The following is a 23,494-nucleotide window of genomic DNA, read 5'->3' on the forward strand; positions in this document are numbered from 1 at the left end:
TGATCCAGTACTTCTTTGATCTAGAATTGCAACTCAACATTTTACATCAAAATTTCAATGGAAAAGTGGCTGATTGGCCATGGACTCGCTGTTTCTAGAAACTGCTTGACAGAAAATATGTGATGCTCTACACTCTATTGCTCCATAGTGATTCAAACCACAGTCTAATCTGCCTGTCAGACACTGCCCAAGTTCAGTACCCCCACAACCCACTGAGTACCAGCAGTTTAAAAAACATGTTTCCTCTGCACCACTCTACATGAGTGAGATAAATAACTTTTTGTTATCCACAATGTGCAGTTTTCACCTAGGAGGCCATCTATGAATTAGCAAACAGCAGATTATGCATGTAACAGCTCATTTACTATACTAAACAATGGAAAATCCAGGCTGGAATAATGACAATATTATGAAAAGGCTAGATTGTTACTCACCATACAATGCAGATGTTGAATTGCAGATAGGCACAACAAAAAGACTGTCATGGCACATCAGTCATGTGTATGAGTCGCATTTGCATGTGTGTGTGTGTGTGTGTGTGTGTGTGTGTGTGTGTGTGTGTGTGTGTGTGTGTGTGTGTGTGTGTTTGCCCAATTCAGACGAAGGCCTTTTGACCAAAAGGTTACTTGTTTGACAGTCTTTTATGTTGTGCCTGCCACTCAACATCTCCACTATAAGGTGAGTAGCAATCCATCCTCATCCCTTATACAGGTTACATGCTAGGATTGATGAGCAAATTGAAAAATTTGATATCACTCACACAAATCTACAGTAATCTAGTGATCCGCAGGCAACCAAAGTTTTTTTACAAGTGGTGCACAGTTCACAACTTAGCAGACATAGCCCCTGTAAATTTCTGCACAATGTTTAACGGAGTAAGATCAAATGAGAGTTTTGACTACTAACATCCATGGATCAAATATGGACATTATGTTCAACTACCTCCTTGGTGGTACTTCAAAAGACTGTGCTATGTACTGGCAATGGGTTTTAACTGTCCTTAAACAAGGATCATACTTACAGAATAAGGTTTCTTAATACAGCAGTGTCTACAATGTTAAACAGTGTATCAAATACTAACTACAATAATTTTGGAGTTATTTGTCAAAAAATGATGCTTGTCTAACTCATTATTCAGAATTAATTAAAATAAACAGACTCACCCGGTTCACATCGTCGATTCTCTGTACACGATCCAACTAGTTCTGACACCTTTGAAAATCCATGACACATATTATCACAGGAAACAGCACATTCCACCAACACCTCTCCTGGTCCACATACTGCAAACACGATTAGACAAATGTAACACAATTTAACAATGTAGGCAGGAACTTAAGGTTGTTATCATTTATTTCCCATCATCAAAGTAATAGCTAATAACATAATGACCCTATTCCATTTGTATTCCATTTGACTACACTTAAAAAACAATAGCACAAAAAATTACAAACATAAGACATTTATTTATTCAGTGGTACTAGGTGTTAAATAGATCCTAACTTTATGAAAAACATCAGGAAAGTGGAACAAGTTAAGACTTTCATTAACATAGAGAGAAACCAAGTCTGTAGATGAAACTGACAACAATAATTAATGGCAGGCTGATTTCTTATGTGGAAATAATAACAAAAATTATTTACTAGCTCTGTTCCAACTATGAGATGTTTGCTACTTTGAAAATGTGGCTGCGTTTTGTATGTAACACTGGTTAACAGAGGACCAAAATAGAATATTTTGTTTTGCATGGTTATGTGACTGAAGACACTATATATGCGGAAAATAGAAGTCACTCCAATATTGGTTGTGGCCTTTGTTGGATTTTCAAATGCAAAGCAAGAACGTATTGTTCTGATCTGGATGCAAAATTCAGCTGTGAAGGAAACAATGAACAGTATCTTACAATCACTAGTGCAAAAGTGGATATATAAATATATCTTTCAAATAAATTTCAACTCTGGATGAGACAAATATTGAAAACAGAAGCAGATGTCTTCCTCTGTGGTGATTTAAATATAGAGAAGACAATTCAAGAACATTTTTTGTAATCTTTTAATATCATTGAGTGCAAAAAATACTGCTCTGTACACAGTAATTCTTGCTTATATGACATTCTTGTGAATGTTTCAAGAAATTTTTATGATATCAGTCTTGCATCAGGTGGACGCCTGAGAAGCCATGATCCACCATTTCTCTCAGTCTGAATTAAAACAACAGTCTCATTTCCAGTTACCTGTCAATAATGAATGAAGCATTAACACAGAAAAGAGGTTAGAAATGGATTATATTAATTTCTTTTGACAAATATGTTGAGAATTCTGATAATTTTTTACAAGCGGTTACGCCTTTGTGTGAGTGCTTTTCTGCATTATGGAAAATGGCTCTAAAAGTAAAATCAGAAAATTAGAAACTAAAAATGTATTCCTCTGTTGTGGTGCACTTTAGGGAAGAGAAGATCACATTGTATAGAATTTAAAAATGTTCTTATATGTGAGGGGCAGAGTCAAATAATGAGATATGCCTATCTGAAATACTACACAGACAGACTTCATCTAGCTCCTAATAAATGCAAGGTCACACTGGATGACATAAAGCAAGGATATACTCATACCCACAGTGCCTGACTCACGGATAAATAAATTAAGGGCAAAATAACCCAGTAGACAGAACTGCAACAAATTTTCTTTGTGCTGAGTTGCCTGGGAAGCATGGTTTCCCAAGGGATGTCATCAAGCCTATATACATTGTAACAACTGTTATTGTCCTCAGACTCTAAATGTATGAATTGTTATTGGCAATCTAAATACATAATAATAATAATAATAATCAGTAGCTACTGTGCCTTTCAGCAGGTCCAGGCATGGTGCTTCACCATCCCTAATGTCTTGTACATTTCACCTCAGTTCCGGATAGTTATCGCTTTCCTCCTGTACAATAACTGATATCTTCTTCTTCCTCTTCCTTTCTTTCACTTTGCCTTCAGTTCCTGCTAGAGTAAGCACTGTCCATGACCAAGCCAATTTTTCTTTCTTTATGTAACAGTATTGATGTGATTTCCACTCTCCCCACCTATGTTCCAAACATCCTCATCCCTCAGCCTGTTTTCCTCCTCAAACCTCTAGGTTCTTCCACATCAACATTTCAGTGCCTCCAGCAAACTTTTCTTGTCTTTTCTTAGTATCCAGGCCTCTGACTAGTATGAAGCTAAGCTCCATACATAGCATTTGGCCAATCTTTCCCTCAGAGTTTTATTCAGTGATCTGCATGGCAGTTTCCTTTCTTTTTGAACACTTGCTTGGCTATCACTATTCCTGATCATAGATCTGTGTTACATTTTAGGTCCATTGTCATAATATTTCCCAAGTATTTGAAATTTGCAACCAGCTGTAGTTGTTTCTCATTTATTGTGATTTCCCCCTCCTCTCCTTTTCCTCTAAGTGTCAAGTTTTTGGTATTTTTCTTATTAATTTTCGTTCCAAATTCTTCAAATTTGCTGTTTAGGTCTTCCACCATTTCATTACGCACCTTCTCGGATTCTGCCAACACCACTATGTTGTCATAAATATTACAACTGCCTTCTATATACACTTTTCTTGTTATATCTCTGTACTCTACTAAGATCTATTCCAGATCAACAATGGATAGCACAGGTGAAAGGAAAGCTAGAAAACATTTTGAAATAAATGTGCACGACAAGAGATCATGCGGCAGGCCCAGAAAGTGCTGAACAGATACAGTGAAATCAGACATGGTGGAGAGAGAAGATTCTATTTGAAAGATGTACAGGAACAGGAGATATGCGAAGTCAAGAGGAAATGGTGAGCACTTGTACACCACATCTGGGAAACTGGAGCTGGGAATGATAATGACTACAACTTTTGTTATTTCCTTAAGGTTTATAACATCAATCAACTTATTCTTTTTAGGATAAGCATGAGTCTATTCCACTTCACCCTATCAGAAGCTTTTTTCCAAATCAATAAAAACAGCAGGAAATTTTCTATTCTTTTCAATGTACTTCTCACCTAGTACTTGTAGTAGGCCTGTAGCATTTCTCATGCCTACCCCTATTCTGAAGCCACACAAGAGTAGGATTGTAGCAAGTGGAGCTATTTAATGCTACTACTTTTGAACTTCAAATCTCTTGCAGTACTCTTTCCAGACCTCTTTTCCAATTCATACAAGTTTAAATGAGCATTTATGCTCATACAATGGAACACTGATAATCATCCGGGTGCTCCATGAAACTTACTTTATCCAACATTATATTCAAAAATCCACAATTCGTGTTGTATTATTCCTTCTCAAGATCTTCATCCACAACAAAAATGATCATACTGTTTACCTAGTACTTTCCAAATACACAGCAGGGCAACAAATCTCATCATAGACAATATCTTTCACTGACTGTCAATTTGGTCATCAAATGAACTTCATACCAATAAGCCTGACAATCCTATTACGCTCAACTCGAATGACTCACTACCCACATACAATTTTGCAAGCCAGAAAGATTGACCAGAGTCCCTGTTAAGTTTCTCCTAAGGCTATCAATTTTTCTTCCATTGGCCACAAGAATCTGAATTCATGGCCCTTCAAATGTCTTTGATTCTTCAGTTTCTGATAATATTGATTCTGTGCATCCTCAAAGTCTTGAAAATGTTTATCTGTTTCATATTTAATTAGAAATGATAATTATTCAACACTTTCAGATTTAAATGTAAGATTTTAGTTTTGAAGAATCTTTCTTTCTTATTTCTTCAAGGTTTGGTAACTACCAATTTAATATAAACTCTAATCTAGTTTTTTCCACTTCATTTCGTTTGTTACCTGCACAGCATGAAAAATAACACTGTGAACCAAAAATATGGAGGTTATTGATATTAGTTTTCCTATCAGCAAAATGCTCATACGCTGTACTACTATCAGCTGCATTTATTACATGGTGGATTAACAGAATGGAATCACAGAATCATCAAAAGCTACTGTAATATGTATTTACCAATAGACAGCCAGTTTTGATCAAGCGGATCACAGTTACCATTACATCAGATTAAAGAAAGGCATGTGGTGTCAAGAACATAATGATTGTCAGCTGCAGTATCTGTCACTTATACATGCACCAAGTTTCTCATACATTTTCATGCATCACCATGTGCACAAATTGACATTGCATGATATAATTTGGTGAGATTGTATGCTGAACAATGTAACACACTGTCAATATCTGCAATTAGTGACAAATAGAAAAATGTTCATTTGTGGATTGCTATCAATATATACACAATAATTGGGTAAACTATGTTTCATTTAGGGATTGGTGCCCTCATGTATTTATTTATTTATTTTGGGGGGGGGGGGGCTGAAAATCTGTTTTCAATAGTATTTTATTTGCATTTTCTAGTGTAGAAGTATCTCATCAACATTAAATCACACTGACATTATTTGTGTGCGCAAATGAAAGAACACTGTACAACAGGGACCAACCAAATGGAGCAGTGCAGCTGTTACGGCACTACCTTATATTCGGGAGGATAGGATTCACACTGTCGGGCCATCCTGATTTGAGTTTTCCAAAGTTCTCCTAGATCACTTCATGCAAATGTTGAGTTGTTTCTTTCATCAAGGCCATGGCAAACCATCAGTCCTATCCATATAGAACATACTTAAGTATTCTGGGTATATCTATATTTTGAGCTACTGATTTTTATCGTATTACCATGACTTTTACTGTACCATTGTGAGGCGATCCTTGAATAAAATAAACAAATAAATGATGCCAAGTAGTTTACAGCACATAGAACAATTGAAGTATTACTTACAGTTTGGTGTAGTAGACTTCGTAGGTTCCGCTGAAGAAGGTGTATCTTGAGGGACAGTTGTTGTTTCCGGTAATAATACCGATGTCCTTTGGGGTAGAACTGTAGGTATTCCTGCACAATAAATTAGTTGCTAGTGAGAAACAAAAAGAGAGTAGCAGCAAGAGGTAAATTTCTACGATCATAAATTAGATCAATAATAGCAACAATCTCGGTCTTTTGAATCATGGACCTGGAAACCACTGAGCCACATGAATGTGCTTTATAGTTACTGAAACAATGCATAGACTGTTTGTAAAGAATGCTGCAGTTCCTATATATCCACATACCCATCTACAAACTCAAGGCTTCAGAATTGCAATAGCATCTCTGTCTTGAGTATTAAAGTATCCCCTGCAGTATGGCTCTCATATTGACGGGGCACTAAACTGCAACCACACTAACTATTTATTATCTATTCATTGTCAGTGAAGTTTGGCTGCATCTGCTGCTTGCAGTTCAATAAATAAACAACTGTACCTAATTTCCTGAAATAAATATGTGCTATGATGGTGATGGGATAAGCTACTACAAATCACTGTAGCCAAGACAAACTATTCATAACAAAAGAACAGTTTATTCAAACAAGTTTTGTAAACAGTGTTCACTGTCCATACTGTGAGCCTGAACTGGCTACTAACTTGGCATTATCAACGAAGTTCTGCATCATGTGTGCTTATAACAAAAAAACAAAAACAGTTAAAATCAGTTTACAGATCTGTAATTGCAGAATAAATACAAGTCCCTACCATTTGTTGCACCACAAGAGAAATTTAACTTCCAACTGTGGCTAACACACATAATTACTCGTCATAACTGATCCATAAGCCACATACAAATACAAGTCCCAACTGTTTGTCAAGCCACAACTAAATACAAGTCTTGACTGTGGCCAACTTGTCAACAAGCGAATAATGCAAACACTTGACCATATCCACAAATGGAAATATTCTTGGAACTGCACTAAAAAATTGACAAATGCTGATATCAAACTGAATAAAATCAGAGTGCAAACTGTGTTTCGGGCACATAAGCAAATGAGTTTAAGATCGAACAGAAATGGGTACCCAATACACTGCACCAGTCTGGCGTCTACTTTGCCCTCACGCCAGCCTCATGCTGGCTCTCATATACTCTCTTGCTGGACTTTCCATAACATCTGTCACTAGGCTTGGAATTTGCACAAGTACAAAATTTCAATTTCAGTATCCTTCACAGTAGCTGAACTCTAATGACATAGGAAGAGGCATACTTTCACAGTGGTGAATTTGACATGTCGTAGTAGGTTGTGTGCGGATAGCTCACCCACAGTTAATAAAAACACAAACTGCACAATTTTACTGCACTATTAATATTGTCTATAATTTATTATTAGCAGTGGTATATTGTAGTGATCAAGAATTTCCACATAAATTCTAGAACCACTCACCATTCTACCATCTCAAACACACGATATTTTAAAAATAAGTGTGAAGGAACGTACATACTGCACGACACGTTTGTGTGTGTCACAACAAGCACAAGGTAGATGCAATGGTCGAACAGCATCGACAAGTGTTTGCCACTGACGCCACGGAAGCCGTATTGGAAGAACAAGAAGTAATTATGTAGTATTCTCTGCTGTTTTAGTGACTCTGATGATTGTTAAAGAAAAATGAACAATTGATTATAGACTTTTAAGTACTTCACATATTGTACTGGCTAGAGGCAAGACGGGTTCATAAATTATATGGTTGTTAAATCAACTTTATTGCAGATGTATTTTATCGAGTCTAACACAAGACGAATCAGTTGTCTTGCATACTTTCGAATACTGATGCGAGAAATGGTGAATATGTTATTTGTGGAAGTTGAAGGAGAGAGAGAGTCTTATAAATTCCTGTTCACCAGCAGTATTCTTTGGAGAAGAAGTTTTTGGAGATTGACGTAGCCGGAAATCAAGAGAAGAAGATCGGCTGCACATACCAAGTAAGTCAACTTATGGGAGAGTTGTGTGAATTTTGCAATCCAACTTCACACCACTTCTTATCATCCAAATCGTTAGAATATCCTTCTTATGGGAAATTGTCTCCTCTTCCAGTTGGTGCACTCACTTTTCTCATAACTTTAAAAGAATTTAAATTACAGCCAGGCTGTTATTAATATACATACATACCAATTCAGAAAAATCGGTTTCATTTTTTTCCCTCTTGCGTTACTTTTTAGGGAAAAGAGGGAAGATGACAGCTTAGAACCAGTTTTCAATAATATTGTATTTGAATTTTTTAGTGCTGATGTGTATCCACTGCATTTGATTATAAAACTTCTTTCAACCGTAAAGATAACTGTATCATTACAAATGAAACCCACACAACACTGGTGTAATATTCTACAACATTTATTATTTGTTAGACAAACTGGTTTTCAGCTGTTACATCATCATCAGATGCAGGGATAAGTATGTGATGCAGTGAAACTTTGTTGAACTAAAGATTTTAAACTAGTGCAAGTACAGAGTATGTCCAATTCCAGAGACAAAAATGTTAATGTTGGAATTAGGTATAAAACAAGAGGGATTATTCCAGTGCAAATTCGATATATGATTATTTACCTAATACAAAATAAGTGACACATTAACCAATGAACCATAGACAAATTACAACAGTTGTACACAGAAGAAAATAAGTGAATATACTTTGATGACATATTCCTAGGGTGTGGCTGAACAAAATAATCTTGTCAGTAATATATTTTAAATTAATAACCTGATAAGATATAATAGTGATATTAAGCAGGTGAGTGAAGCAACTGTGATTATACAAAGTAATTTTTTTAACGCAACATGATCCGGATGAGATTATGAGTAGTATCCATAGCTAAAAGTGGCAAGTAAGGGAACTGTGTCTGGTCATTCACAACTAAGCTTAGGATGATGGACATGTGTTTATTAATTTCCATTATTTCAAAGTAGTTCATCTTGTTTCCTTTATGGATGTATATAAGATCCCAGTGTTTGTGTGTGTTTCATTCATAATGTATAAAATAGTATACCAAGAACCAATGGAACAGTCAATCAATGCAATAACTATATCAGATTTTTCAGTTTAATATAGCAGCATATTTATTTATAAAAAGAACGGTAGTACATTTATTACAATAATTACCTGCTCTGAGAGCACTCCTCAAGTTCCTTGATGGGACACACTACATTTGTTTAAAGCAAAATCAGGAAACACATCACTGCTTCTGTAGCTAACTCATAATGATATGTACACAGATGGACTTAGTTTCCTGAATTAGTATTCTTATTTTAATAACTATACACTCTCTCAGACACAAATAAACACACAACAATCAAAACACAGCCACAACAGTTGTGGTAATGTAGACATTTAATGAGGTGTATCAGAACTTCCTTAGCTATCCAGGTACAAATCATCATGACCTGCCCTCACAGCTCTACTTTTGTCAGTAACTCTCTCCCACTTTTGTTTGAACATTGCCTATGAAGGGCTAAGTACTGGGTCCAAGCCCTGGTCCATCAAACATTTTTAACTTGCCAGGAAATTTCGAAACAGCACACACTATGCTGCAGTGTGAAAGATTCATTCAAGATTTTATGAGAAATGGCTCAGGCTGAGAGAAGTGTACAAGCTTTGTTGAAGGCAGTAGTGGTGTGGCAAGGGACAAGAAATGAATATAACCCTTATGCAAACCATATTCTAACCATAATTAAGTTTCCTTCAAAGGCCAAAAGTGGAACACAATTTGTTGAATTGTCATGAGTTTACATGTCACTATCATATGATAACTCACTATGCGTCACCTGCAGGAATCTTTTCCATCTGTTCCTTTATGCAACTACTGGAAACACTACAGAAATTTTAGAGAATGAGATACAAAGTTTAGAAAATTTGGACTTGTATATAGAAATCTAGCTCCAATGTTTAGCTAAGGAATGAGTTACAGAAGCAACACATATTCTTATGCTGTTTTGCCCCACTATCTTGGATGCATAACATCTGTTACAGGGATGGTGGACACCAAAGGCATAAAAGTCATCAAGAAAACTATCAGGAGTTTTGGTTAAGCTGACAGACAATCACTAACAACCTATTCAATAGACAAATTGATAATAATTAGTTTGAATCTGACAATACACAAAACAGCTGTGGTTAGTGCTCAAAGGCATCATAAACCATAGTATAGATAAATATGTCCTGGGTAAAATATTAAAAGACAGCAGAGATCCACCTTGACTTAATATGTAGTACCATTTGGAAAATGTTGCGAAATAGAGACTACTACACTTACATTACAAAAGATGATGTAGGAAAACAGAGAAGAAACATAATGGTAACTTATGAATTTATAAGAAAGGCTATGTGGGAATGCAACAATAGTTACCACTGACAGATCCTTGAGAAAATTCTATCAGAAAATCCTAAAAAAAAATTCACAGCCCAAGTAAAGTCAGTGAATGGATCTAACTAAAACTTTCATTCAATCTTTGAAGGACCAGCTTTATGTTGAAAATTAAGACAGCAGACAGTAAGGCAGACTACTGTTTTTGAAAATGGACTCACATTTGAAGTTACTACCACAACTATGTTTAACCATGACATAGATTAATAAGAGTTATCAAAATAAGTACACATGATACTGAAAAATGATTCAAACTACTAATAGTAATTAAGAAAAAAAAAAACAGATTCCTGTTACATTTTATATTGAATATGTTGTGAGTTGAATTAGTTTCTTTCCTTATTCATTTTGATCAATAATTAATATTTCCATGTGAACAGAATAAGAATGCACATCACTCTGATGCACAAAAAGAATAAAAGAATGTATGCACAAAATTCAAAGCAATATTAGCAATGTTCACCTGTTGTAGGATGCTATAACATATCTTAAGCCCTATATAATGGAAACCCCAGGTTGGAATATCAACAATATAAAGAAAAACAGGCACAATAAAAACACTGTTACACATTTAGCTTTTGGCCAAAGCCTTTTTCACAAATGGTTGGTTGGTTGGTTGGTTTGAGGAAGGAGACCAGACAGCGTGGTCATCGGTCTCATCGGTTTAGGGAAGGATTGGGAAGGAAGTCGGCCGTGCCCTTTCAGAGGAACCATCCCGGCATTTGCCTGGAGTGATTTAGGGAAATCACGGAAAACCTAAATCAGGATGGCCGGACGCGGGATTGAACCGTCGTCCTCCCGAATGCGAGTCCAGTGTCTAACCACTGCGCCACCCCGCTCGGTTTCACAAAAGGAAACACATGGAGACATTCATTTATACAAGCAAGTGCACCTCATGCAAACATGACTGCCATCTCTAGCAGCTCGGACTGGAATGCTTGTATTTCCTTTTCTGAAGTAGTTTTTGCCTGAAAGTGTAATAGTCTTTTGCTTATGCCTCTCTCCAACTCAACATATCATCTTTATGATGAATAGCAATCTCCTTTTCCTTATATTGTTACAACCTAAACAGCTATTCTGGAACACACAAAATGGCAAAAAACTCGAGTTCGTGTCAGGAAGTTCAGTGACAAAGATGTAGATCACTTTTGCTCTCTCTTTAGAGAAGAGCAAACTGGACTGATGTTTATAGTTCGAAGAATACAGATGACAACAATATTATGAAAAAGATAAGATTGCTACTCAACATACATAGATGTTGAATAACAGGCATGCACAATAAAAAGATTGCTACACATTTGAATTTTCAGATAGAAGGCCTTCTTCTAGGTAAAATGCACACACACACACACACACACACACACACACACACACACACACACATGCAAGCACAGTTCTGACACACATGACCACCGTGTCTGACCACTGAGGCCTGACTGCGAGCAACAGTGCCTGATGGGAGAAGCAATCCATGGGTATTTGGGGTAAGGAGGAGGCTGGAGAAGGGAGAGGGAGGGACAGTTGGGCACAGGTAGGGGAGGGTAAAGTGCTGCTTTTGGAAGCTTGCAGGGACATGGAGGAGACAGGGAGGGCAGCTAGGTGCAGTCAGGAGGTTTGGGGGGGGGGGGGGGGGAGGTAGAAAAGGAGAGAACCAGATGAAGGGGAAAAAAGGCTAGTGAGTCCACGAAGGCTGAGGCCGGAGGGTTATGGGAACATAGGATATATCGCTTGGAGGGTTCCCACCTATGCAATGTGAATAAGCTGGTGTTGTTACAAGAATCCATACAGTGCAGGCTGTGAAGTAGTCACTGAAGTGAAGCATGTTGCATTGGGAAGTACGTGCAGCAACTGGGTGGCCCAGCTGTCTCTTGACCACAGTTTGTCAGTGGCCGTTAATGTGAACAGACATGTCAAGAAACAAAGCAGTACAGAAGTTGCAGCTTTGTTTGTAGACCATATGACTACTTTCACAGGTAGCCCTGCATCTGATGAGATAGCTGATGCTTGTGACTGGAATGAAGTATGTAGTGGTGGGGGAATGTGTGGGACATATCTTGCATCTAGGTCTACTGCAGGGACATGAGCCATGAGGCAAGTGGTTGGAAGCAGGAGTGGAATAGGGATGGATGGCTCATATCCCTGTAACAAACAGATCAGAAGCAGACAAGTCTGGCAAATGAGGCAGGCACATGCATTTGATTTTTGTACTTTCTTATGTCCTTATGTTGTGGCTTCATGAATATGAGATTTGTGGCACTTAGCTCCAACTTGCTGGTAAAAACAGTACTGCTCTGTGTAATCCTTTAATTATGGGTAGAACTTCTCAAAAATTTGGAGATAAACTTTTGTATTGCCTCAGTAATCGAGGGAGGGCGATGGGGGGAGCATAGGGTTCTATTCTAAGCCCCCCCCCCCTCCCCCCACATAACACATGCATCACAGTATGGAATAGATATTTGATAAATAAATATGCACTTAACAAGACACTCTCACGAAAGAACTACTTACCACAGTCACAAAAGAAACGCACAGCATAGTCTTCACAGAGCCTCCCGTCAGCTTGTAGACGGTTGTCACACTGGAGTCCAATCTTTGGTTCACATGTTGCTGTTGTAGATGACTCAGATACATCGACCAATCTGTCCCCACTACAAATACAATGATCACAATGAGTTAGAAACACAAAAAAGTTTTTAAAAGATGTAGCACATTTAAAATAGCATACTTATCAGCAAAACACGGAACTGTTTGCTGTAGTTTTCATTAGTCTGAAATCATCATTTCATTTGTTACCACTTGGTTTGTATATAACTCTTTAGCACAGTACTACCAATAAAAATAACATAAACAAATTATAGAAAATATCTAATGTCATGTGCAGAATAAAATAACACAAATTAAATTAAATAGAGAAAACACGCATTGATTAGTCAATGAAAGAACTAGGAGTCTTACAGAAGATTCTTTCAACACTGAAAACACAAACTGTTGTGTTTACATAAAATCTTGTGGTTATGTGCTTCCAGTTTGTCATTGTTACTGAAGAGAAGACAAAGTCAAAAGGTTTAAAATAATATGGGCATCCTGCAGTTCTGTAAGAGGTTTATGGCGTCTTTCAAGTGTGATCAGTTTCCAGAAAGATTTAAGTACTCTTTAGTCAAACCATTTTATAAAAAGGGAGGAAAAAACAATGCAAATAACTATACATCAATCTCAATTCTGAGAATGTTGTACAGAACAAGAAGCAACATTTTAAATTATACAAATGTATCAGGCTTGCAATTTACCTTTGAAAGGAGTATTAACATAAAATGCAAATTATTCCTTTGTGTGTATGGCATGTTTGATGGTAGCACGTATCTTCTTCAGTTCAATAAAAGCATTCGATTGCCCAAAGTTTGCTATATTTTTGCTTAATTTGGAGCATTACTAATTAATGGAAATGCTCTCCAAAGCAACCTTTTCACACATAGCAAATAAGAACCAGAATGATGATCTTCAGTGGGAACAAACGGGATACCAGTTTGAATGTGACTGGTGTACTCTAGCATGTAGGTAAAGGAAGTGGGGGGTTGGGGGGGAGTGAAGGAAGGGGGCAGGGCAATAGCACATATTGTTCAATAACTGGAATGTAAAAAAGCATACACATTTACTGACACACAAGTCTCACAAAGTGAATTCTTGTTATTACTGGAAAAATCTTTATTGGAAGTACCACCATCAACATCTTGCGCAGAAACCAAGGGCTGTTATCTTCATTATAAGAATAATCACCACCTTCACTGACAATGAAATGAGAAAGCTTGTTTACTTTGTCTATTTTCACTCTTATTATATCCCATGGCGTCACATTTTGCTGCAACTTGTAACGGAAAATATTAAAGGCTTTACTTTACCGAAGTATGCGATACCCTCCAAATTCAACCAGTTTAACGAGTATTTATGATTATAGAAAAGTTATTGTGTATGTTAACAATGATTGCATAACATGTCTGCATAAACAGTCAACCCATTAAATAGTACTGAATAACTGACCCACACAAAAGTTTATATCACTTGATCACTGATACAGCAAATGTCATCATGTAGAAACACTAAGTTCATCTTAAATAATTAATATGAAGTACGAAAAATAGTGGCCAACTTAGGTATTTTGGATCTCCTTAAATAAAAATCATCCAGTGAAACCTATTTGTTCACTAGGAGCGGTTTCACTCAGTATTCACAAAATCAATCCTGTTTTAGATGAAAACCAATGTAATTCTTAATAATTCATGTTATTTACTTATTTATGCAAATTAGAGAAGTCAATTGACAAACTTCTAAAAAACGGCCTTTTTGTAACAAAGAATTATTCTGTCAAGTCAACAAATCTTAGGTCACTCGATGCAAATTAATAACTTTTCTGCACAAATTATAACAGATGTATATGTGACTTATAAACTATATCTCTTTTTAGTAGTTCTTTGACAATGTTATAAATACAAGCTGCAAGAAGGGTTGGGAGGCAGTCGGAATGTCACTTTGGTAAAGTGTGTTTGTGTGTTATTGTTTGAGGTGGATAAACAATGCAAAGAACATGTAAAGGAAACACTACTTTGTGTTGTGTCATGGTCTTTGGTGGACAGTGGAATTAAGATGGCCACCAGAGTAATAAATATTTGAAGTTTACATATTTGTTGGTTTTGCTCGTTCTTTATCATCAAAAGCACATAAAAAACACGGGACCTCACGTTTTTAACCCTAGACAATCAGATGTAGAGCCAGCATCAGCATCGAGAGACAGCAGCGATCCAGCAAGTAGCAGCGATTACCACAACACAATGCATTTTAATGGCACCAACCTAACATCAAGTGCTAACAAGCTCCGTAAATGGGAGTGAAATATTGCGATTATAGCAATTAGAAATATCTACGGCCAGGCGACCATTACAAACTCTACACATTAACAAAAAATGATCTTTTGTCCAGAGGGTAAACTTAGTGGTGAAAAATTTGCACACTTATATACATACTTCTTTGTGGTATTTATAGTTAATAATATGAATTCATCCCTTCTTTATGCATTAAGGTAAAGAAGCATATCAGCTGGTAACTCTGTGACCACTATGCTGTTTTTGACAGAAAGAAAAGGTGTATATACTTCACTTCCAAATTCAGAAAATGAGAGCAATGAAAGCAGAATAGAAAGTAAGTGCATTTAAATGAGTAATATATTATAATATACAACTTGCAAAGTGCAGTAGATAAACAAAATTGTTATTTTGTACAGTGCAGCTGCAACATCCACAGTGCAGTCAATGTTTCTCAGGAAGGCTAATTGAAGATGTAAATATGTATTACACCCAAAACACATATTGATATAAATAAAAATATATAAAAAACTGGGAGATTGTCATATTTCTTAAAATAGTATTATCCACAGTCACAGAGCTCAGCAAACTGTGAAATGGATAAGTTAAGTTTAAGACTTTTAAATGATAGGTGGATATCACATAACAGTTCTTTTAGTAAATAATTCCATTAGACACTTGGTCAAAGTTATGATTTCTTATTCTGTTATGTTTTATATGTCAACATATTGACAGTAACTATTTTCATTTCATGTTTCTCCAATGTGTTTTGTATTATTAAAAAAAATTACGGGATATAAATAAATGAAGCATGAAAGTATGGCACAAAATACTATGGCATTCTGTTCAAGACATTGTTAATTTTTGGAATGTGTGTGTGTGTGTGTGTTTACAAGGTGAACATTAATAAAACTGACAAACTGCAGGAACAGATTCCTGACATGAAACAGAAGATAAAAGGTCCTATGAACATGTATCAAGAAATGCACTATTTCCTTGGTATGTGTTGTTGATTAATGAAGGTCCCTCCAACCAGATTCCATGTATTCCTTGTGTATTACAGGTCATGTGATTGACACAGCACACTGTAAGCAGCAAAATGGTCAGGTATCCACGTTGGGAACAAGTCAAGATGATGTTTGAGTACAGCCAAGGAGATGGAAATGGTCAAGAGGCAGCATGGCCATACCAAAACAAGTACCCTCACAGATGTCCCCCAAATCACACAACATTTGAAGCCATTTTTGGGCATTTGAGTCATCATGGCTCCGAATTGAAGGAAGGCAGCAGACTGCGCATACACCAGATTTGGAGGACCGGGATATATGATTATGTGTATCCTGCATGACAACACATGCATTTCATTCCACAGAGGCCACTTTGAACATCTGTTGTAGTATGGATGTGATGCAGCTCTGTACTGTGTTCCAGGATGATTTGTTGTCATTGCAGAGTTGTGAAAACAACTTATAAGATGTACATCAACAACAGCAAAACTGGGGTAATAGAACATATTTGAATTAAATCATGGTGGGGAATTAGATTAAGAAATGAGATTCTAAAAGTAGTAAATGAACTTTGTTAGCTGAACAGCAAAACAAGTGACAATGGCAGAAGTAGGGAGGACATAAAGTAGACTGGCAATAACAAGAAAAGTATTTCCGAAACAGATAAATCTTTAAAATTAAATGTAAATTTAAATTTTAGGAACTCTTCCGTGGGAGTATTTGTCTGGAGCATAGCCTTCTACAGAAGTGAAACATGTATGATAAACTGTTCAGATGAGAAGAGAAAAGAAGCTTTTGAAAAGTTGTGCCAGAAGAGAATACTGAAGATTAAATGGGTAGTTTCAGTAACTTATGAGGAGGCATTCAACAGAATTGTGAAAAAAAGAAATTTATTGCACAGCATGACTAAAAGATTGATTGATAGAACATATCCAGAGAATTCAAAGAATGGTAAATTTGGTGTGGAGGGAACAGTAGGGGTAAAAATTGAAGAGGGAGAACAAGGCTTGACTATAACAATCAGATTCAGATTGATGCAAGCTGGAGGGTTGCAACAAATCAATCTTCAGACTGATTATAAGTTCATATGTTTTAAGTTCAGTAATTTTAATAAACTTCCATAACAATACACTAGATATATTAGTAAATCTTGCATATATTAATACGTTACAAGATAATCTATTAATTTCAAATACCTGCGATATTTGCACTGTATGTCTGTCAGATGGCGGATATCACACATAAGTGAACCAGAGGTCTGAAGATCTGAGACCAGTTCAAAGTCTCCATCCTCAGTGTGTGTCTTATTGTACCACTGTGTCCATCCTTGGTCACACACTATTCGTACTGTGGTTGCCTCCGTAGTCTGGTGCATAGCAACCGTTGTAGTCACCATTGTTGGCATTGTTGGAACTGCAAAATGAAGTACGTAAAAAAGAAAACAATTAAGCAAGGTCTCACAATCTTTACATGTAGATTAGTCATTATGTCTTGAACATCCGTAATTCAAAACTGTGTGATAAACGTGGCAGAAAATGCAGTTATCACATGGAGCACTAGTATAGGAGGTAAGTAAGGAACAGATAAAGTCGTACACAAAGAAACATCCTATCAATAATTTAAAGCAGTTTAGATAAACCAGCATGGACAGTGCAAGTTTGATGTAGTTGCCTTCCTAAGCGAATGTCAAAATGTGTGACAATTGCACGATACTGCAAAGACAAACTTGAATATTTTTCATAGTAAATTTTTAAATAATAACATTCAATGAGGATATGTGACTGTTGAAGAAAGTTCAGTATTATTTTGCTGAATGTGGTCATTTTATGATGTATATATTCTTTGGTGTAAATATTTTTTATGATAGGAGGTTACTCATATCAGTTCAAGTGTGTAAAAGTAATCAAATAATTTTTGGGAACATGATGGAAAAAAGAAGGTTAAACTGAAGATGTTTCATTACATTTTGTCAAGTCAGTTTATGCATTATAACAAAGACTGCTGGGTGTGACTGAACATACAGTGTTCTAAAACTCTTGGATTGTAAAAAGCAGGCAACAGAAAAATTCCTGGACATGGTGGAAAACTATGGCTATTGAGGATTATCTAATGCACAGAGTCAGTTGTTTCCAAACAACCATAGATAATGAGTTAGTATAAAAACTACAGTCAACACAACTAGATTATAATTTGTGGTATTCAAAGCAGTCTTTGACAGCCATTTATTAGTTTACCACTGCTTCCCCAAAAAAATTTTATAGTTTAAAGGACGAATGACTTTAAGGGGAAAATCTCTAAGAAAAGATCTGTGGTACTGAAGGATGCAATTCTGATGGTTCTGAAAAACTACCCTTATTTACCATTGGGCAGAGTTTTCAAAATGTAAGAACATTATCAGCTGAATGTACAGTGAACAAATTATTGTTGATGGAGGTCACTATGTTAGCTGACTGGATTGTCAACTTGAGTTAAGAATTACATATACTGTATACTGTACAGTGTGAATCTAAAATGGTAATTAGAGATTGTAAGAAGCACTGTGTATTTGCTCATAAGATATTTTTAACAGTCAAGATTGCATTTAATACTATTTATTGCTGATGACATATTTCAACAGTAAAACTGTTATTTTCTGATGGAACAGGACATACAAAAATTTTTTGATTATAATCTTAATTGTTGAAACTGGTCATTAGAAATAAATAGTACTGAATGCAAATCTGGCTATGACAAGTTTACCAAAAGAGTAAATTTCACCAAGAAATCAAATTACTATACTGTAATAAAATTTGATGAGATCGAAAACAGTTTTTTCTGTGTGAATTATTTAGCACAAAACCCTTTTAACATGAAAAAATATTTTGGTCCCCCTCCCACTTTCATGTTAAATGTTTTTAATTGTAATATCACATCACACCTAGCAGAAAAATATGGTGTACCGGTACTCAATTCAGAAAACTTTCATACAGACCTATTGTGAGTAACATATTAAAATCAGATAAGCTGCTATGTAAGCATGGTATCAGTGACAAAAATGCAGACACCACTCATCAGGAGCTCAGTGGAGTACTCAGCTGAAAGCTTGAGAATTCTCAGCCACTTGACAAAGCTGGAAGCTCGAGAGAATTTTTTCGGTACATATAGTCATGAAACTGTGCATTCGTAGATATTAAAATCAGTTTTTAGACAAATAATAAAATAAAGGATGAAGTAATTCAAAGCATCCAAAACATCAGCAAACCATATCACCAACCTCAGACATACAAGCACCACCGCAATTCATGTCTGAAGATATACTCAAGTGAAACATACAAGAATTTCAGTACATAATTATGCAAACAAATGGATGTTCTTTGTAACTGACATACCAGAAAATCTACAAATAATGCATCTGACCCACAAAAATTGAAAGCTGAAATTGTTAACAGAAAAAGTTATGTATTCACATAAGTGCACATTTTCTAATGACATGTGACATTCTGAATACTCAGCCTGAGTTATCCAATAATATTTCCCCTCAGTATTTCATAACTTACTAATACCATTCACTCCATTAACTAGACATTTTTTCTATTCTCTTTTTAAAATATGAAACTATAATAACTGCCACTAAATGCATGATATGCCACATTAATATCTCATTAATGGCAATATGGTAATGTTCTATTTGTGCTATCCAAAACGTTATTTCTCTGATGGTTTATATAATCAAGATTTGGTGATTAAGAGAAGCTGTCTTTATCACAAAACACACGTGGGGATACGTTGCTGTGTGACAACACCCCCCCCCCCCCCCCCCCTTGCCAGTCGCAGTCGAACGATATTTGATATTTGGTGTGACTGTGCCGTGACACTGTGTTCTGTGCTTTCATGTAGAACATATGCACTTTCCTAATTGTATACCATTCGGATAAATAAAGAATATTTCCACAACGTATTGTGTCTTGCATATTCTGCACCATATGGATCTACACTGGTGACATGCAATGACCCTGAATTACAGCAAATACAAACCAAACTGGATACCACACATCAAAAAAGTAGCCATTGTGTAACCACTGTGCATCACAATTCATGAATTATAAAAAAGCACGTAGTGTTGCAATGTACAGTGCTCCACAACTGACTCTCCAAAGAAGTGTATTCATACAAGTGACAATGAAACTTGCCAGTGAAAACACTGCAACTGTCAATAACACCAAACAATTTTGTCCTCTGAACAACATATTGTGTGACTTCACAACCACCCCTGTTTCGCAAGTGGCCCATTCTGAACCATTACTACTTGACTGATCATACTCACCATCGCTTGCTGTGAGCGATGTCTCTTCTACACTGTGCAAATCAATTTTCAACCCAATGCTGACTGGCCCTGCACGCAGATGCACAATCTGCCTGCACTATCAACTGCACCACATATGGAAATGACACATTTGCTTATGTTACCTTTGCCAGTACTTCCACAGCAACTGGCACAACAACCTACAGAGGTCACCTCCAACTGATTTAGTTTTCATCCCAAGCTACCGCCATTTCATTCTGGTCAGCCCCCTGTATGGTTCTCACTGCTCATGATGTCACCAGCGATGCAACAGAATTTGTCACTCTTCTCAGCCACTTGGGTGAACATGCAGATGTGATAAGTAACATCATCCTTGTACCACCGGCAGATAACAAATGTTCTACAGCTAACTCAGCACATTTGCAACACCTCACCAGGACTCTGAAGAGAACAGTTGCAACAAGTAATTTACAATGAACAATTAACAAAGAGAACCCCATCACAACTACTGTGTCAACTAACAATCTTAATCGACTTTCAATTGATGCCCGACCATACACTGTGGACATTGTGGATAGCTAATCTGCCACCTCAAATACAGCCTGCCATGATCACTAATGCATGGGAGCCACTAGACTATAGAATTAAGTTAGCAAATAAAATTCTTGTCATTAATCAGCACCAGCTATGTGTCAATTTATTTGCCACTGTGTACAGACAGCAACACCAGGCTTAGTGTAGACTGCTATCCGTGGCAGCTGAAGCAGCCCGACCGCATCTGACCACTACTCAGGCAACTGTGTCAACAAAAGAAACTACTGGCACTTGACATCCCCAGGTCACCACCCTAAGCCTCGGCTGGTATCACACACAGTTCAGTGACACTGCATGCAAATTCACCATGGACAGCAATACTATTTGTTTGATTATGGCCCTGTCATGGCTGTGACACCTCCAATCTCGACCATCAAAGCCTAAGAAAAAAGAGCCACATAGCTCTGAGCAGTGAGCAATTCAGCAATCACCGTCTATGGCTCCGAATCTCACACATTAGACCTGGGACTCGGATGACAGTAACTTGGAATTTTCGAATCACAGATGTTGGTGAACCAGTATCGATGTCAAATTTTCTCCACAATTCCCAGCTCTTACTGGATATGTTCAGTGGCACACTGATTCAACACAATAGTGGTCATTCAGTCACCAGTGTTTTCAGCTATGGGCTCCCAGAAACACAACACATCTCTCAACTGATAAGCAACAGTGCAACCTGATGGATGATGATCATCACCATCATCTACTCGGCTGCATCAACACACTGATAAAAGCTCAACATAACCAGTTTCTTTGCTTCAGAACCCACCTGTAGTCTCTATGCCTCTGTCAAGAGAATGAAATAATAAGATGGGAAATACAAAAAATGCATGAAGAGCTCACCTCGCCATGACGTCATGTACAAAATCTTTGACTGACATCCCGTCGAGGACAACCTTCCCATGCAAGTGAAATACATTTTTGACATGACTAAAACAGTAAGTGTGGCCACCTACACAGCTTTCACATACCAACAGCGTTAGTAACTTTGAGTCTTGCTCAAGTGCTTCCCACTCTTAATCCACACTCCCAGCCATCCATGGACTCTTCACAAGTGTTATTCATCCAGTGGGCCATCACACCATCACAGACAGAATGATACACAGGTCCCCACCACACCTGGTCCCACATCCCCTCCACAGTCCAACATAGACCACACCGGCTCCCACTAGACAAATATCACATGGCCAAGGTGGCAGTAATTGAACTTTTAAAAGCAGGGGCGCTCATTAAACTAGCACCAAAGAACAAAGAAGGAAGGTGCCTTGTGTTTACGTGGTGCCTACAGAACTCTTAATGCACTTTCCATAATTGACAGCTATGCAATACCAAACATGGAGGACTTTACTCATTACCCTGGGGGTCTTCTGTCTTCAGGATCTTGGATTGAAAACAAGCTTATCACCAATACTGATGAATGCAGAATATTTTTAAAAGACAGCAATAGTTAATCACTTTTGGCCTGTATGAGTACCTTTTTATGCCACGTGCCTCAAGAAAAGGAGCCCAAACATGGCAACAGTTTTTGGACAGGTCCTACTTAAGATTCTCTTCTGCTATGCTTATCTTGACAAAATTTCACATTTTTGCTCAGGAGGATAACACATGAGATTCCAAGCCCAGACAAGTTTTCAATGTACTTACTGCAAATGGCATCATTATTAATGACAAGAAAGGCCAACTTGGCAACTTGAGGTTATCTTTCTCAGTCATGTTGCCAATGCTGCACTCATCTGCCCTACAGATAATGAATGGAACTGGTCCACCAATTACCACCTCCACAAGACTACTAGGAATTACACTGATTTCTGGGGATGATCAATTTCTACTAGTGCCACGTTCCACATGAAGTCACCATTCAGGCTCCAATATAAGAAGCCCTAAAAGGAAAAAACACTAACAGCAAACTGAAGCTGAATCGGACCAAATTCAAAGACTGTCTCACCCAGGCAACAACCTTGGCCCACCATCATGCACAGTTAACAGTTACAAAGCATGTGAGCAGTTTTGTGACTGGTATGGTTCTCCAACAGTAAGTAGTAGGCTTACAACAACCATTCAGATTTTTTCATGAAAACTGACTCTTTGCCAAAGCAAATGGTTGACTTATGACTTTGAACTCCTCATGGTCTATGAGGCAATTTGTCAGTTCAAGGAAGACATGGAAGGTAAACCACTTGTCATCTATATAGATCACTGGCCACTAGCAGACAAATCTGTAACTCATCAAAAGACTTGTGCCCCAGACACTTCCACCACTTGGATTATGTCACACAATTCACAACTGACATATGCCACCTGAAGGGCAGAAGCAACATCATCATTGATTATCTTTCACAGATCAATGCCATCTCTGCACAGATTGATTACAATGCATTTGCAGAATCACAACATAGGTATAAACACCTCCTTACCTTCTCAGTGACATGACTGTGAATCTAAAGACTGAAAAATTTTGTATGGCTGATCATCAAGAAAGGTTGCAAGGAGTGGACA

At 37.1% G+C, this 23,494-nt stretch overlaps 1 protein-coding gene across 1 annotated transcript in view; it reads right to left on the reverse strand.

Moving 5' to 3' along the window:
• The window catches only part of LOC126175921 (hemocytin), a 486,280-nt gene that overhangs the window by 210,655 nt on the left and 252,131 nt on the right, over window positions 1-23,494 (reverse strand). Inside the window, exons 36-39 of the mRNA XM_049922991.1 lie at window positions 17,319-17,535; window positions 12,771-12,910; window positions 5,823-5,933; window positions 1,164-1,283 (exon numbers count right to left, since the gene is read on the reverse strand). Coding sequence (XP_049778948.1) covers window positions 1,164-1,283; window positions 5,823-5,933; window positions 12,771-12,910; window positions 17,319-17,535 — 588 coding nt within the window. The remainder of the gene's footprint in view (window positions 1-1,163; window positions 1,284-5,822; window positions 5,934-12,770; window positions 12,911-17,318; window positions 17,536-23,494) is intronic.

The sequence above is a fragment of the Schistocerca cancellata genome, chromosome 3 (genome assembly GCF_023864275.1).
Source record: "Schistocerca cancellata isolate TAMUIC-IGC-003103 chromosome 3, iqSchCanc2.1, whole genome shotgun sequence".
Taxonomy (NCBI): domain Eukaryota; kingdom Metazoa; phylum Arthropoda; class Insecta; order Orthoptera; family Acrididae; genus Schistocerca; species Schistocerca cancellata.